Here is an 18,403-nt window from a genome sequence, read left to right as displayed (position 1 = left end):
AGCTAAAATCTCTATAATGTAATACTTTTTATAAACATAATGAGATGTTGAGAAACAGCTAGATGAGACAGAGATGATTGAGTCTTGCTCTGTTAATCTGCAGGATGACCTCACTGCGTTTATGGTGCTGATGTTTGTAGGGATGTGGAGCTGTCGCATTGAATACTGCCGCTCTGAGGTGACACCTACTGGTGATACCCTGAGAATGCACTTGAGCTAACTCACTTAAAATTTCATGTACATTTAGTGGAGCTCAAAGTGTGGGGCGGGCCCCAATGGTGGGGAATAGAGACATGACAAGTGGTGCATGATAAAGGGGAGGAAATTTGACTTTATGCAGGTGGGACACCAAACCCTTCCTATAACCTCTAAAGTGGGAGATGGCAGAAAACGTTTGAGAAACACTGATTAAGTAGATGCTTAAAGCCATAGCTACTAGGAAAGAAATTCACTGGTATATATTTCTATGCTCATATATCAGAAAATTGTAAAACTGCACTGTACCTTAAAGATTCCTGGAAAGTTTTATAGTGAATATCAATGATGGTTAAGCACATTGCTATGTGAGCAGTGATTAACTATGGTGTTTTATTATAATGCTGTTGCTATAATTCTGTTTAATTCTAATCTTGAAAGCCTATTTAAGTGATTTGCAATGCTTAGAGGTTTTTTAAGGGGTTTATAAGTTTTAAATGAATATAAATTACGGTTATACTTTGTTCTTTGTATATCATTGGTAAGAAATGGCTTTAATATTTTTTTAAAGTCTGTATAAAATGGTCTCAAGCAGCTGATGCCGGTGGTCTGTCTCTCTACACTGTACTGTCAGGCAAAAAAACCTGCTAGAAGCTCAGAAATTTAAATGGTTGCAAGCAACTGGAAAAGCTTTGGTATAGGAACCATGCTTTTTTAGTAAGACCATGGTAATAATTTATAATGATAATAATCTTTCCCAAAAATATGCTGCAAAGTGATAGTTCACCCAAAAAGGAAATACTGTCATGATTTAATCACCTTCTTGTCATTTTAAACCTTTATGACTTCCTTTCTAATGCGGAACACAAAAGAAGATATTTTAAAGAATGTTGGTAACCGAACAGCACTGGACCCCATTCACTTCTATTGTATGGACACAAAACCAATGCAAGTGAATGGGGTCCAGTTAACAACATTGTTATTAACATAATTTATCATTGTATAAACCCATCTGTAATTTTCCAGTTTATAGTGATAGCCACCAGTATATTATGTTCTTTATACATACCCATCTGTTAACTACTTCCATAATACTGTTTTTTTCTGCACTTATTCAACTGCTGTATATCCTGCTATTGCACTTCTGGTTTGACAAAACTACATTTCATAGACCTGTACTTGTGGATGTGTAATTACAATAAAGAATCAAATCTACAAAGAAAGAAAGTCATACAGGTGTGAAATCACAAGAGGATGAGTAAACGATGACAGAATTCTTTTTAAAATTATTTTTTGGCTGAACTATCACTTTAATTATACTATAATAAACCTGTTGTTTATTTTGATAATGTAATGGAAATTCATAGATTAGGGTTTAGGAAGCCTGTAGGAACCCTGAATGGAGGTGTCCAAATTAACTTTTAATTTACATTTTTTCAGGGAATGGAAAAAACATTCTTTTAAAACGATTAAAGGGATAGTTCAGCCAAAAATTCAAATTTGTCGTTTATTAACTCACCCTCCTGTCAGTTGTATTCATAGTTATATGTTATTCTATTACTTAATAATATACTTTCCCCTCTAAATGTCTTCCCGCGCCAGGTTCTAGATTGGATTGAAAACCATGGCGAGGCGTTTCTCAGTAAACACACAGGAGTGGGGAAGTCTCTCCACAGGGCTCGAGCACTGCAGAAACGTCACGAGGACTTCGAAGAAGTGGCTCAGGTAATGAGGAACACATACAAGAGCATCTATCTGAGGAATCAGCCTAATGCATCTCAACATCCACAAACCTTCTCTTTCGCTCCGACTGAACTCCACGGTCAGCTAATCTAACTCTTTGTGCACATCTCTCAGAACACATACACCAATGCTGATAAACTCCTGGAGGCGGCAGAGCAGCTGGCTCAGACGGGCGAGTGTGACCCCGAGGAGATCTATCAGGCGGCCCATCAGCTGGAGGACCGTATCCAGGACTTCGTAAGGCGCGTGGAGCAGCGTAAAGTCCTACTCGACATGTCGGTGGCCTTCCATACTCACAGCAAAGAGGTTAGAAATGCTGCCATTACTCTTTATTATTTACGTTTAAACAGGCATGGTTAAATATACATTTACATACCATGACAAGACATATTTGGGGACAGTCCCTTAACTGTATAGACTAGGTTTTATGGAAAAAAGTTTCAAAATTTGAGACAGGGTACAGCTGTGGTATTTATATTTTATATATTGAAAAATAAAAGCATTTGGTTCAAGTATTATTTAACAATTGCATTATACAGTAGTTTCAAGATCATTCCCCTATATTTGTATTTCATAAAGGTGTTTAAATTCTTTCCTCCTAGCTCTAGTGTATGTTCCATAAGCAGTCGGTGATCATGAGTTCTATGTGCACATGATTCATGCTACACTTAATATGACAAAACAACCTTCACTTTAAAGGCATTTCTTTAGTCGGGCCGAGTACTGAAACACATTTGTAAGTGAAAGACTGTAGAAAGTGCGATGACTTATTTATTACATAAAAGTAAAGGATCTGTGGATTTTAAGGGTAAAACGAAGGAAAAAAGTCAGGCAGGAGCTAGGACCCATGTTAATATTATTAAGACTTTCCATACTAAAGTGAAGGCTGGGTAACAGACAACTCTTTTCCTGAAAGTAAGGTGTATTTTGATAACGGGTTAAAGGTTTGAGTTTTGGAAACAGCTAAGGTGGAGTTGGAAAAAGACAATGGGGAGGTGTGGAAGGAGGAGGCATGACCTGCTGTGGCGGGAGATACAGTCTTTGACATGCCAACACAGGCAGATGGCTAATCCTGTCAGATCACCCTATGCAAGAGAGTCTCACAGGCAATAACCACACCAGCACAGTGGTGGCAAGTCTAAAGCACTATTCGCATGGGATATCAGTATTACCTTGTATTACCTGGGGACCTCTGGTCATTTGTTATAATTGCAGAGATTGTCTGTGATCTTAACTCCGTGCGAATCAGCTATGTCTGTAATTTGTAATGTAAAAATTCCCCCTAAAGTTACCTACCATATTTTGACCAACACAGAGGTCCTGTGATAATATTAGTCCCGTGCGAATCGGCATCTCTGTGATTTGGCATGCTCAAATGTAATTTCCCACCATTTGCGAATAATGAAGGCTGTTTTGAAGTGTTTTGATATTAATTTGGTTGCTGGGTCATTTCCATACATTGCCAAAATTATTGTTTTGACCAGGAGTCTCCCGTTTATTTATTTATCATGGAAACGCTTGTTACATTGTCAGCATTTGAGAAGATCTCCGCGATCACGGGTCTCAATGCTGACAGGTGTGGTCATATATAATTAAACCCTATACAGCAATAGGCTTTACGAACTCTACGCAAATGCATTGCCATCACATCCGGGAAACAAGTCAGGAAATTTGAGTAAAATCACAGGCTTCACTTATCCCGTGCGAATGCGCCACGTGGCATACAGATGTGGGGAGGTCATTTATAAATCACACCAGGTCCCAAGATAAAACTAATCTGGCGAATAGGGCTAAAGTCTACCTGTTTATGTGCATTTAAATACAGCGACTCAAAAAGTGCTTTATATTTTCAGCATCTTTTCTTTTCTCTTATATAATTTTTCCATTTCTATCAATATTGTGATTTGTTTTCTTTATATCAAGTTTTTCTTTCGAAAATGTTTTCGGTAAGGCTGTTTCGCAACATTGTGAAATTAAGTACTACATTATGATGATAATGATAATTTTGTTTGCATTACAAATATCATTCTAAGTGAATTTGTTTGAAGAAAGGTGGCACAAACACATGATAAAATAACATTTTATTAAAATTGCAACTTTTGTTATCTAATGTATTAAAGTATATTAAAGTGTGGATTTGGGTTTCCAAGTACTTTTTGTGGCCACTGTCATGCTCAAATCTGACCACATGCACCCAACAGACGCCTGAATTCTACAAATAATTATAAAAAGATCAAATTATATTTAGTCACAGAATGTTTCCTGTAGATCTAGTCCAGTAGTTAACTGGCCGTTGTGTAAGGTTGTCGAATCTCTCTTCTGATTGGTCGGTAATGATGACATTGCTCTGCAGCTGTGGACGTGGTTGGAGGAGCTTCAGAAGGAGTTATTGGATGATGTTTATGCTGAATCAGTGGAGGCGGTGCAGGAGCTCATCAAACGCTTCGGTCAGCAACAGCAGACCACCCTGCAGGTCACCGTCAATGTCATTAAAGAGGGCGAGGATCTCATCCAGCAGCTCAGGTACTGACCAATGAGAACACAGCACTGGTTGTCATGACAACTTTCACATAAACATACACACCAAGTCATGTTTTATGTAACACTCATTTCTAATGTGGGACGTCCTATTGACGTCTGTTGAATTTGTTATTTATTACACCCTGCCCCATAAGTATTTTTGTAATCTGGGGGATTTATTACATTTCTTCATGAATTGTATAAACAATGTTTTCAAACAGGTTTCCCAGAACACTACATGCACCTGCTTTTGGGCAGTTAACAGATAGCCCAACCACAAACGTACATCATTAGTTAGATCAGTGGTTCTTAAACTGGGGGCCGTGGCCCACTGGGGGGGCCCAAAATGGTTTCGGGGGGCCACAGATTTTGTGGCATATTTTGAAATATAGAAGTTGATCATAGATTTTGTGTAATCAAACATCAGAAAAATAAGACCACCTGCCAATGGAATCAATGTTTTGACATTGTATAACTGAATATGTTTTTGTGAATATAAGTTTAAGATTATAAACCATTATCTGGGGGATCACATTGCGATGCACTCACAACAAAAAAGTTTGAGAACCACAGAGTTAGAGGGATAGGTTATAAAAATGTTATTTTTTCTGAAGAAACACAAAAGAAGATCTTTTGAGAAATGTTGTTTTGTGTCCATACGATGGAAGTCAATAGGGACAATCATGTTTGTCTACCAACATTCTTCAAAATATCTTCGTGTTCTGCAAGAGAAACACACAAACTGATAATCTCACATCTTGAAAGCACTGTAAATTCATTTGGATAAAAGCAACCAAAATGAATAAATGTGATGCAATAAACAAGATGAAATTGACTTGACGTCCCGTAGATTATTCTGCCACAAGTGTTGTGTCTCATAAATTTGATCTTTTTAATCCCAGAGACTCAGCGATCTCCAGCAATAAGACTCCTCACAACAGCTCTATGGCTCATATCGAGAGCGTCCTGCAGCAGCTGGATGAAGCTCAGGCTCAGATGGAGGAACTGTTTCAGGAACGCAAGATCAAACTGGAGCTTTTCCTGCAGCTCAGGATCTTTGAACGGGATGCGATTGATGTGAGTGCACTCATTTTGAGCCCCATGTTTGACAGTTCACTTGTCAATAAAAGATGAAGAGTCACTGGGTCTATGGGCCATCTAAACTGATGGCTCTTTTCTGAAAACATACAAATAACAAATTCATTTATTCATAGTTAGTTAAGCACAACACATAGGCTTATAAACTTTTAAAAGGGAGGTGTTGAAAGGGTCATTTTCACTCATAGAGTTGCCTTCCAGCACTTCTAAATGTTAAGAGTAAGGGTGGATGATTGTAAAAGAATTAGTTCACATATATCTGCATTGTAATTGACAATATTTGATGAACAATGTCCTCTCAAACCATTAACATTCACTGTAAGTGGTGAATGGTCCATCAGCTCAAAGCTTTGAGTCTGGTCTTGCTTTCACTTCTAGTACTTCCATCTTTGCTGACTTTGATGTGCATTGGCTGCGCATCAGTTAGGCTAAAGGTCTTACTTCTGTTCTTCTGTCGAGTCCTTGAGCTGATCAATGAAACAGAGCTAAAAGCCGAAAGCCATCGATTTCATCTTAGAGATTGTGATCAGAAGCTCAGAACAGTGAAGCTCCATCATGCGTCATGAGTCACGGAGTGATGTGTGAAAATTAGTCACGATTTTGTCGAGAGGGTGTTTAAAAAGCGACAGCTTCACAACGTTAATATATTTTCACAAGTCTTATGTAGAACAGCCATATTAAAGTGATAGTTCACCCAAAAATAAAACATCTCATCATTTACTCACCCGCTTGTCGTTTCAAACCTGTATAACTTTCTTCCGCAGAACACAAACAAAGATATTTTGAAGAATGTTGTTAACTGGACCCCATTCACTTGCAATGGTTTTGTGTCCATGCAATAGAAGTGAATGTTTGCCAGTGCTGTTCGTTAATAATTTTCGATCAAGGATCTTCTTTTGTGTTCTGCTGAAGAAAGAAAGTCATAAAGGTTTGAAATAACAAGAGGGTGAGTAAATGATGACAGAATTTTCCATTTTGGGTGAACTGTCACTTTAAAACTTTTAGGCCCGATTTCACAGACAAGGCTTAAGGCAAGTGCCAGACTTAAATGAGTGTTGGAGCTGTCTCAACTGAAAATAACTTGCCCTAACATATCGCAAAATATGTCGGTGCCATTGTTTTGTCTAAAGATGCACACAGGTAAAGTTTCTTTCTAAAGTATGTTTATAAAAGTGACTCAAATATCCTAATTCAACTAAGGCATAGGCCTGGTTTAAGCTTAGCATTGTCTGTGATACCGGGTCTTAAAGTCATTCAACTCATTTAAATGGACCATTCCCCCAAACTTAAAACCTCTTATTCGTTTAAAATACCTATACTGTATTTGGCTTACATTCTTAAATGGACAATCTGTCTTTATTTACTTAGCCTTAATTTCTTATGATGAACACAGAGAAAGATATTTGGAAGAATGCTTGTAACCAACAGCTGTGGGGCACCATTGACTGCCTTAGTAGGAAAAATGACAATGGTAGTCAAAAGTGCCCCAGAACTGCTTTCCTTCATTCTTCAAAATATCTTCTTTTGTGTTCAACATAACAAAGACATTTTTCCTACAATGGTAGAAAACGGTGACCAAGAACTGTTTGGTTACAAGCTTTCTTCTTAATATCTTTCCCTGTGTTCATCAGAACAAATACATTTATGCAGATTTTGAACAACTTGAGGGTCAGTAAATTATGACAGAATTTACATTTTTGTGTTAACTGTCCCTTTCAGATATTTTGAGAAATGTCCATACAATAGAAGTCAATGGGGGTCTTCTTTAGGACTTCTGCCATTATTATAACAAATTGCTTTGCGAATGACCTCTGAAGGCATTGATTCTAAATGAATGTTTTGTTCGTAGGAAACCTTATATGAAGTCATCAGAGTACACAAAACAAAGTGGCGCTCTGGTAGTAAAAGTGATATCGCTCTCTGTAACATAACCCAACACAGATCACGGGGCGTAAGGTTTCACAGGGTGGTTTTTAGGGCCGCTCGCATTGCGTACTGTGCTGATAGATAAGGGAAAGTTGATAGTTTACACAAAGAGCATGTAAATATTGATGGATCTTACCACATCCTAAGAAAACTATACACAGACAGCGTAGGTGGATTTGAGTTGTAATTTCCAGTATACTGTGTCTGGGAGGTGGAGAATGGAAGGTGAACAAAACATTCACCTACACAACACAGACATCAGACATTAGTACATTAAATGTAATATTATTACTCAGAGCAGGGTGGGTCGCGCTTTTACTCAAAGCTGCCGGGCGCCAGAGGGCACAACAGTGGGTGTGTGATTTCCCAAACACTCCTCTCGCTCACATGAGTCCAGCCTCCTTCTCTCGAGAGTAAGCTTGTGTTCCTGCTCTAGTTATCTTCACTTAAGACAAACGCGAAAAGATGCTTGTGTTTATGAGAGAAGGAAGAATTTAGAACTACACGTCGGTGCTGAGTGAGTGCTTTTTGAGAGACTTCTCATACCGTTGTTCAATTAGCTGGATTAAGTGAGGATTAACCGTTTAAATCTTGATGTAAACATTATTTTTCGCTGTATCAAGTTTCATATGTTTACCTTTTTTGTCTTTTGTGTTGTTTTTAAAGAGTAACGTGATGAACTAAATTGGGCTAGTCCAGTGTAATGGATGTCACATTTTTCTCAAAACTATAAAGTCTCAGAGAATTTATTTATTACGGATATATAGAATCATCTGTTTATATTTTTCTACATATACCACTGATAATAGAGTCCAGACATAGAAAAATGCACATGTTTTCTATTTAAGATGATAGAAATAAACATGAGTTATGGATGTGACAAAGAAGAGATGGAATACCTGTAGGTTTTCTGTGAATCAAAATGTGTAAACCAGAAGCAATACCCAACAAGTGAAGAAGAGATGGCGCTTCATAGACCACGAGATAGTTATTTTGTTTAAATTTTCTTGTTGCCATTTATAAGAAATATGGATATTTGTGGATGTGACAATTCACTTATCAGACGACAGAAACATTGACTTTAAAAACACAAAACTATGCTTTTAAAACTGAGGTAGACGTCACATGGAATTTTAAACCACCAAATATTTATATCTGACCTATATGGTGAAAACATTTGTAAAAAAGGATTGTTTCATCTTAAGGTTGACATTTGCGTGAAATTGCCCGGTTGTTCTTTGAATCAGGTTTTCACCCATCTGTTGTCAAGGCAACTCATTATTTATTTATTAAATCTCACATTTACATTTTTTTGCATGTTCGACAATTTTTTTAGCGCTTGTATTTTTAAATCTGGTCAACCAGTTCTGGGTTTTCAATAATTTATAATAAATTGTTTGTTATGTAGGTGAAAGTAATAGTGTTGCGATTTTAGGGATGTTACGATTCAGTGATTATATCTCTAAATGTGCATTAGTCACCTTTGTGCAAAATATGAGCAATGAAAAATTGTAATATTGTCCAATACCGATATAGCCCCAGATTATCATGACATGTTTGTGGATGTGTTGTGCAGGTGATCTCAGACCTGGAGTCATGGAATGAAGAGCTGTCTCAACAGATGAATGACTTCGACACTGAAGATCTGACGCTAGCCGAACAGAGACTGCAGCATCACGCTGATAAAGCTCTCACCATGAACAACCTCACCTTCCACGTCATCCACCAGGGACAGGAGCTGCTGCAGTATGTCACGGAGGTTCAGGCCTCAGGTGAGTACACCTGGAGATGGTCATTAGAGGTCATATTTGTTTTTTAAGTCACAGGTACGTACCTCTATACAGTGTAGCTACCATGGTATGTGCATCAGGGTGATTAAAATTCAGAACCATGGTATCATCATCTTGTGCTGTTTCTGTACCATGATACACGACATTGCTTTTTTGTAAGCGTGCATGCACAAAGTGGTCAAGTATTAACACAGCCTGTGTTTGTGCTCCGATATGCATTTCAGAACATGCAGGCGCCATGCTTATTCTGTGCACCGAACGTTGGCGGTCACTAGATCACTGTCGTAAAGCATCAGGGATGAGTGTGTGTGTGGGATAGAGAGTTAGACCAGAACAGGCTTAAGGGGGGAGGAGTGGCCGCAGTTAAACGCTAAACGCTTATGCCAAACACAGCAGGTCCAATCAGACATCCAGCACCCCTCCCTTCCTCTGTCCCGGCCCTGTAATCCTATAGGCCTGCCTAGCAAAATCACTGGACATACGTACACATGAGATTTGACATCTGACGGCACACACATGCAGGCAGCAGAGAGCAAAACCGATCCGCATTTTTCTCCCGGCATCTGTGGAGTTCGCACGCGTGCAGACGCAAAGCTGGAGAACACACAGAACTTTAGCCCCATGCAGTTCTGGGCTGCGGGTGTAAAATGTAAGTATGTATGCGTGTGTGATGCGGTTTGTGTATTATGAGAATGTTAAGAGGAGGGTTGCTGCACTTCTGCACATGCTGGTTGTGTTTTACTGTTGACCAGTTTGCTTTTGCACTGGTGATTTTGTTTAGTGCTTGTTTTGTGTCTTGCTTTGGACTTTAAGCACTCACTTAAGCGTCACTTTGCCGCGTTTACATTCTTAATTAATGTCTCAGTTTTATTCTGCACATGCACAATTCATTTCTGCACATTATTCTGAATTTTTTTTGTTTGGTTCATCAAAATATTAACTTTTTCTTTTAAGTAACTTTACACTTTTTGCTAAATGTAAGTCTGTGTGGGTGGGCTCAACTGATATTAACCAATTGTATTATTTACAATGATTCACTATCCAGTCAAATCCTTATTCTGTGTTATTGAAATATGTCATCATGAATACTGTCAGTATGACAGTTGTGTCTCCAGGTTTAGAGTAATAAATAATCAACTGTTGGTCCAGTTCTCATAATTAGTTTCCAATTCAATAGTAATTTAAATATGTGTAGTCCTCCACATTCCTCCTGTGTTAGCTGGTTAGTTTGGGCTGTGTTCTTGAATCAGATCTTTGTTTTTCCCCATTGATCTATTGTTGACTTGTGCTATTGATCTATTGTAAAGTTCAATTAGACCCGTCATTCACACATGAAACTACATTATGTCTTATTTATCCACTGAATAAAAGCCCATGAACACCAATAATGTTAACTATAAATTTACTTTTTTAAACCTTGTGTGAACAAGACCTCACATGGTGTTTAAGAGCGCTTTTCCGTTCCGAACCGTTCCATGATATACCCTGATATAGAATTGCTTTAGAATTTAAAGGGAAATGTGCTTTATTGTGATATAATTAATGGACAAATCACACTGCAAAAATACATGGTAACATCAGCAAAGAATATGATGATTCATACAATTTGTTACAGTGGAATTTGTTGTCATCTCTCTCTCTCTGTCTTGGTGTGAAGGTGTGGAATTGCTGTGTGATCGTGATGTTGACATGGCCACACGGGTGCAGGACCTGTTGGATTTCCTGCATGAGAAACAGCAGGAGCTGGACGCAGCCGCAGAGCAGCACAGACGTCACCTGGAGCAGTGCGTTCAGCTCCGTCACCTGCAGGCCGAGGTCAAACAGGTAAGACGCACACCACATCTGTCTGTTGATCTGGCTGCCAGAAACATTTCCATGCACACAGTTCATTGACTTCAACTGCAAGGTGAAATTACTGCTTCACTTTCACAGTTCACAACAGACATTAAAGCAGCATTTAACCAGCCGACCAGCAGAGTGTGGTCATCATTAAACTCTAATACTGTAATGTTGCTTGTTTCGTTTATTCCTCGCTGTGGCCCTGCACTACAATTACCACAATAGCTCCGAAACGCCCACCCTTTTAAACCAATCTGACTCCAGTGTCTGATCTTTACTTTCTCACTTACTGCCGTGTTGGATATGTGTCACGGTTAATTAAGCAATAGAGACTTTATTTGCGAGCTGGGAGTTTTCTCTGTCTGTACCTGAGCAATGACTCATGGGTAGTGAATGTGGGCTAAACCGAAGCTGACAGTCAGACATTGTGTTGTACAGTACAGTAAAGCCTCCGACAACTCACTACATCGTCTACAACAACAGACGTGCCTTTTAGAAAAATAAATGAATGCATCAACGTAAGTGAAATGAATGTCCTTTCGAGGTTACAGTTGCAAAATAACCGCTAAAAAAATGCACATAAAAGCTATACAATTCAGAAGTACGTTGAATTACAAAATAAATGTAGAATAAAACTAAACAGTTAAATCAACAGTTTAAAATACAGAAAATAATCATAATAAATAATAATAAAAATATATAGAAAATAATAGGGATGTAACAATATCAAAATCTTACTATATGATAATTCTTTGGTATAAAGTCCACATTACGTTATTTATTGCATTATTTAAAATGACAAATGATAATGTGCTGTAAGCATCCTCTCTTCATTATCCTCTAATTCTTACCTAAAAATCCCTTTTAGAAAATAAAACAATTGCATCAGAGCCAAAGGTAACATCTAGTTTTCTTTAACATTCTCTATGTTAGGACCAGAAGACCTATTGTTTCATACAGTCAAGTGACCACGGATATATTGAGACGATTTTATTATTGTGATAGCTCGATACCACTAATATTGTTACATCCCTAGAAAATAATCACTAAGGGAAAAATTTACAAAATAAAGAAATAACTACAATTTTTGTTTTGTTTATTTAAGTTATTTATTCCTTTATTTTTTTTCATATTGTTACATTTAGTTATTAAAGGGTGTATATAATTATTATTATTATTATTTCATTACTTTTTATTGATAGTAATTTCGCTCATACTACTCATATGTTAAGTATTATAAAATATTTATTATTCATTAATTAATATTGTGATAACGTTTGGATCATTTTTGAGTGACACGTTGAGGATTAAGGGAAACAAGGCTATGCATGCTTGAATTGAAAACTAGGCCAGGAGCAGCAGCTGGTAATCTCATTTCATCCTGTCATTTATATATTTATTTTATGTTCTGCACTGCTCCAGAGAAAATACAACAATTTGAAATGTTAAGAAGGCAGGACCCCTTGTGGGTTTAAGACCTGATATGACCACAGGGTTTTTGAGTGGGTGTGTGTGGTGTTAAGTGGGCGTGTGATCAGGTGTGATCCTGCTTATGTGTGCCTCTATGTCACAACAGTCAGTGTTTATATATGTGTTTATGCAGGAGCACAGTTACATTATATAATATGTCAGTGGCAATACATCAGCACCGAAGCAGGTGTGTAAAGTGAGTGAGGCATGTGTCAGCGGACAGAGAGGAATTTAGATTTAGATTTCAGCACAGATAAAAGCAGCTTGTTATTAAATAAAGTAACTCAAATTGATAATAACATAAAAAAGCCACAATCTACATTCTTTCTCTAGCCTTAATGTTATTTTTAATATGGGGATGGTTCACCCAAAAAATTAAAATTCTGTCATCATTTATTACATTTATTATTTTAAACCTGTATGACTTTCATTATCCTGCAAAACACAAAAGTAGTTGGTAAACAAAATACTTTTTGTCCCCATTCAGTTCTGTTGTATTGGCACTTAACCAAAGCAATGGTTCTCTGTTAACAACATTCTTCAGAATATCTTCCTTCGTGTTGTGCAAAAGAAAGAAAGTCATACAGGTTTAACATGACAAGAGTAAATAATGAAATCAATTTTAGTTTCTTGAACCAAAAATAGTTAATTTTTAACATTACTGTTAACATTACCCACACCATGCACTGTGCTGTGTTTCACCTTTTCTGTTTTTCCTGTTTGCCCCCGTAAAGCTGCTTTGGAACAATGCACATTGTGAAAAGTGCTATATAAATAAACTTGAATTGAACTTGAATTGAACTCTTAGAAATTTACAATCAATATGTTTTTGTGCTACTGTCCTTTGAGGTATCCTTATGTGAATTACCTCTATACATTAACACTATACTATCCTATAATTGTTTTAGAAAAAGTAGAAACCTCAGCAAAGTTGCTTTCATTTTCCAAATTATGTAAAAACAACTTGTAAAAAAACATAATGATGACTCATCTTGCACCTCATCTGGATCCTATCATCCAGTCAAATGCTCTCTAGAAAAAGAAAACATCAAGTAACAAATAAAAATGTTTGAACAGGACCTAGTTTCTTAAATACATGAATGTGTGTGTTTCAGGTGCTGGGTTGGATTCGTAATGGAGAATCGATGCTGAATGCAGGACTCATCACAGCCAGCTCACTGCAGGAGGCAGAACAGTTACAGAGGGAACATGAGCAGTTTCAACATGCTATTGAGGTACCAAACAATACAATAAATGAATTGCATTATTAAAAAAACAAGAACAAAGTTTGTATCAGTTTCGTGAGTACTCTTCACGTTCATGTTTTCTGTCGTGCTGGTGTTTCTGTGCAGAAGACCCATCAGAGTGCTCTCCAGGTGCAACAGAAGGCCGAGGCTCTGTTACAGGCCAACCACTATGACATGGACATGATCCGCGACTGCGCTGAGAAGGTGGCGTCTCATTGGCAGCAGCTCATGCTGAAAATGGAGGACCGGCTCAAACTGGTCAATGCTTCAGTAGCCTTTTACAAGACCTCAGAGCAGGTCAGAGCAGCTCTCTTGTCTTGAAAGTGACCTTCTGGTGTTTTGATATTGTTAACGTCCCAATGCATTTCATAATTTTAACTCGTATTTAAGCATTCAAATATCATATATGTAAAGTTTTTTAGTGTGGTAATAATTTCTTTATGCCGTAAAATGACTTGAATGTAACTCTACACCCTTGCTTTATTTATAATACGTGAGTTCATGAATATGGAAATTTGTCTCCGCCTCCATTTCAGATCCTTGATTATTGATACATTATTCGATGTTTGAGCACCTCGTGCTCGTGTTGCAGAAGCAGAGCTGAAACACCAGCGATCGTTTCAGTGCTGAGTCTATGCACCATCCTATATCTATAGCTAAAATCTGTTAACGTGATTGGTTACAGGGTTGTGATTTCATAAACAGAGGCAGGTTCAAACTGCTTTTTTTACAGTTTTTAGTAAACTTTTTAAAGGGAGAAAATGGTTGGTTTAAAAAATGGCAATGGCAATGGTTTAAAATGATGATTTGCACGTGGTTTATCTTAAAGCATAATAAAAACACCACATGTAAACATCATGAAAAACTTGATCTTCTCCACAGGGGGACTTCAATTTGTTTGTCTTTAGCAAAGAAACACATACAATCTTTTACAAACCTGATCTAATCCACAACCAAGTGTTCAGATTAAAGTCAGTCAATCCAAATCTGATTAATGCGGCTTTTTAATGAATTCCGAACGGTCTTATCACAAAAAAGTGTTATTAAGGATGTGATATGTCTGTAACGTTATTCAAAATTTGTTTAACCATCGCCTGAACAACAGTGTCAGTAGCCGGATTTCAGTCACCCTGGTTTACGGTGTGAGTGATGGAAATGCCACATTTGGAAAAAAACTTGTTGATTCGCAAAAATGTTTTTACACTCGCTTGAGGGGCTTCTTCTTTTTTGAGAAATACAGTGAGAGATGGAAACACATTTGCCCAAAAAAATCTGACGTAGCGAACATTAAATGACGAGATGAAGCGGCTGTTACAGTTGATGGTGTCTTTCTGGTTTCCAGATCTTTTTATTTAATGTTGGTTGCTAGGATATCAATGCCACCGCGCCCGAGGAACTTGTTGGAAACGCAACAATTTCCCATTAGTCTTTCCTCCTGTTATTGCGAACTTTGCAAAGATTCACACTACGTTTGAATGGAAACCCGGCTATATTGAATTGTTTATTTGGGTGATTTTACTCGTCAGCATATTGTGTCATTTTAACATATTACAACGTTTACTAGCTTGGCAGCCCGTATTTAAAACAATACACATATCGACAATACAAATTTCAATTTCCATGTCTATATTTGTATTGGTGTGTGTGACTAAATATTTGTATATTGTGTATGTGTTCCGCAGGTGTGTAGTGTGTTGGAGAGTTTAGAGCAGGAATACAAGCGAGAGGAGGACTGGTGCGGAGGCACCGATAAACTAGGACCAAACTCAGAATCTGACCATGTGACCCCCATGATAAGCAAACACCTGGAGCAGAAAGAGGCCTTCCTCAAGGTACTGAACGCACAATTACACATCCGTCACTTGATGCACTGCTTTAATATGGATTCATGGATTCACTCAATGTGCTTTTCTCTGAAGGCGTGTACCTTGGCCAGACGCAACGCTGACGTCTTCTTGAAGTACCTGCACAGAAACAGCGTGAATATGCCGGGATGCTCGCGCACGTCAAAGCACCTGAACAACAAGTGAAAAGTACGAACACATTCTCCTTTTATCAAAGCCCTGTCACTTTACCATGTATATTTTTTGGGGTTCTAAATCTCTGTTCTTGTCTCGCCGCAGACATCTTAAATGAGTTGCTGCAGAGGGAGAACCGGGTTCTGCACTTCTGGACCATGAGAAAGAGGAGACTTGACCAGTGTCAGCAGTATGTGGTGTTTGAAAGAAGCGTTAAACAGGTCAGTGTCAATCTAGATGTATGAACTAGGACAGATGTAATGAAAAAACAGATTCACAGAGCAAGACTTTTAAATAATTGAGTGAAGTCTGCTTCATTTTGCTCTTAATCTGCAACCGGACAGAAACAGAGACGATTGCATCTGAAACATAAGGCGCCTGTGGAAAAATTAGTTTAATGCAACTTTTTCTATAAACAGTTAGGGAAGAAAGTGATAAAATAAGAAAAGGAAATGTGATTAAGGGACCGGTCATGATACGGATGTCACAAGCAGAGTTTTGAGTTGTGCTTGAGGACATCTGAGCTTGAGATGTTCTTCAGAGCGAATCTTTAAATCCAGATCATCTTATTTATATGTCTTGTACACTTGACTTCAAGACTAGAGGCCTCAGACCACAACAACTATTTTTGGAGTCTAAAATACCAGAATCACATCGGGTCAAGCACTCGGCGGTTTGTGCGTCTGCTGTGAAAACTCAGTGGAAGTTAAACTGTGATCTATCACATGCTCATAAAGTTCATTTCTAAGATCTTTAAAAAACCCACAGTTTTGATGGAAATATTCATGAGGAACACAGTGTTTACTTGAAATAATTTTCCACTGCAGCAAGCAATAATACACAATGGTGGTCGATAGGATTTTGTTTCAGTCTTGCCATGTAGCCCCGCCCACATTGAAACTGATTGGACCAAAATCCTCACGTATAATTAACAGCACTTTTCTGATTGGCTGTGGCATTTTCACTTTTAGTGTGGATAGTTAAATAAGTTTGTGGCAAGTCATTTTTCTAAGTTTGGAAGGAGCATGATAATGTAATCCGACCAATCAGCGCGGAGAGGACGCTACATAAAGCCGTCCCTCGTTTTTACAGCATCCCTCCTCCACCCCATCGCCTCACTCTCTACTGGAATATATCCAAGTTAAAGAGGGGGGTACACTGTGTTTGGGGCTTAATTCTGAGCTCGGAGCCCTCCCCTTGGACCACACGCCAAATTTGCTTTGTTTTATCAGATTCCACGTTAATGCAAAGTAGTGAATATATAAAATTAATGTCAAATGTATTTAAACAGTTTTTATTTTTGCATATTTTGTTTAATCTTTAGCACTTTTGCTTTTGGAAAATGAGAAAACGAAAACTGATTTCATAACGACCAAGAGTGCTTTTAGAGATTTTACTCCCTCTAGTGGACGCATGAGAAATTAGCATAAACATAAAAAAATACATGTATGTAATTAGTGTATATAATTTCCCTTTATGGTGGTTCTTGCAGGCTTTGGAGTGGATCCACGACACAGGAGAATTCTACCTGTCCACACACACTTCCACAGGATCAACTATACACCACACACAGGAGCTCCTGAAGGAACATGAGGAATTCCAGATCACAGCCAAGGTACTGTTGCTTTCTAGATTTCAGTTTATCCTTTAATCCTGTAGATGTCCAGAAACCGGGCGGTTTGCATCAAGATTCAGGCCAGCCTGTTTATAGTTATTCCTATCATCTGTGATTCTCTCGCATGATGTTTACTTTCTGTGAAATCAACCCAGGTCTCTCTTTCTCTCTCTCCCCAGCAAACCAAAGAGCGGGTGAAGTTGTTGATCCAGCTCGCCGATGGTTTTTGTGAAAAGGGCCACTCCCATGCGGGCGAGATTCAGAAATGGGTCGCCTCTGTGGACAAGCGCTACCGTGACTTTTCCGTCCGCATAGACAAGTACCGTTCCTGCCTGGAGAAAGCGCTCGGCCTGGTCACAGACTCCAACAAAGCGGTGAGATAGTGTGTGATGCAGGGTTCGTGCGGTCTGCAGTGATTTGTGAATGATGATGATTTATGGACAATATGTCTTGCAACATTTCTTTGGGATTTCAGAGTAAAGATCTTCAGTTGGACATCATTCCAGCCAGTGCTCCTGGTGCGGATGTCAAATTCAGAGATGCCAACCATGAGCTCAATGAGGAGAAGCGCAAATCAGCCCGCAGGAAAGAGTACGTCTTCAAAGAGGATTATACGATAACATGCAAAAATGCAAAATAATACATAGAATATATACTGCTAAAAATCATATAATTATGTAAAAAAGAAAGAAATAACATCTGATATATTCTCAAAAAAACATACATTTTGCATTAGATATTTGTTTTTTCACAGAATACAAGTTATTATACAAGTTAAAGATAAGTTAGTTTTCCACCAATGGGCCATGAATATAAATTTGAAGAGATTTTTGGTAACAAGTCTTAACATTATTTGACTTGTTATTTCTAGAAATGTCTGAATATTACTGCCTGATTTTCGCAGCGTGAATGTTGTGAGAGTATTATAGCAGAATGAAGCCA

At 38.1% G+C, this 18,403-nt stretch overlaps 1 protein-coding gene across 1 annotated transcript in view; it reads left to right on the top strand.

The window, feature by feature from the left end:
* triob (trio Rho guanine nucleotide exchange factor b) overlaps positions 1–18,403 on the top strand; it is a 123,057-nt gene that overhangs the window by 69,448 nt on the left and 35,206 nt on the right. Inside the window, 14 exon segments of the mRNA XM_056761646.1 lie at positions 1,798–1,920; positions 2,053–2,244; positions 4,292–4,461; positions 5,361–5,535; positions 9,059–9,254; positions 10,930–11,096; positions 13,697–14,125; positions 15,511–15,660; positions 15,748–15,820; positions 15,823–15,861; positions 15,952–16,067; positions 17,339–17,461; positions 17,641–17,835; positions 17,937–18,052. Of these exon segments, the coding sequence (XP_056617624.1) occupies positions 1,798–1,920; positions 2,053–2,244; positions 4,292–4,461; positions 5,361–5,535; positions 9,059–9,254; positions 10,930–11,096; positions 13,697–14,125; positions 15,511–15,660; positions 15,748–15,820; positions 15,823–15,861; positions 15,952–16,067; positions 17,339–17,461; positions 17,641–17,835; positions 17,937–18,052 (2,264 nt within the window).

The sequence above is a fragment of the Triplophysa dalaica genome, chromosome 12 (genome assembly GCF_015846415.1).
Source record: "Triplophysa dalaica isolate WHDGS20190420 chromosome 12, ASM1584641v1, whole genome shotgun sequence".
In the NCBI taxonomy this organism is placed as follows: Eukaryota; Metazoa; Chordata; class Actinopteri; order Cypriniformes; family Nemacheilidae; genus Triplophysa; species Triplophysa dalaica.
The sequence above is the reverse complement of the archived record's forward strand: the minus strand, read 5'-3'. Positions and strand labels throughout refer to the sequence as shown.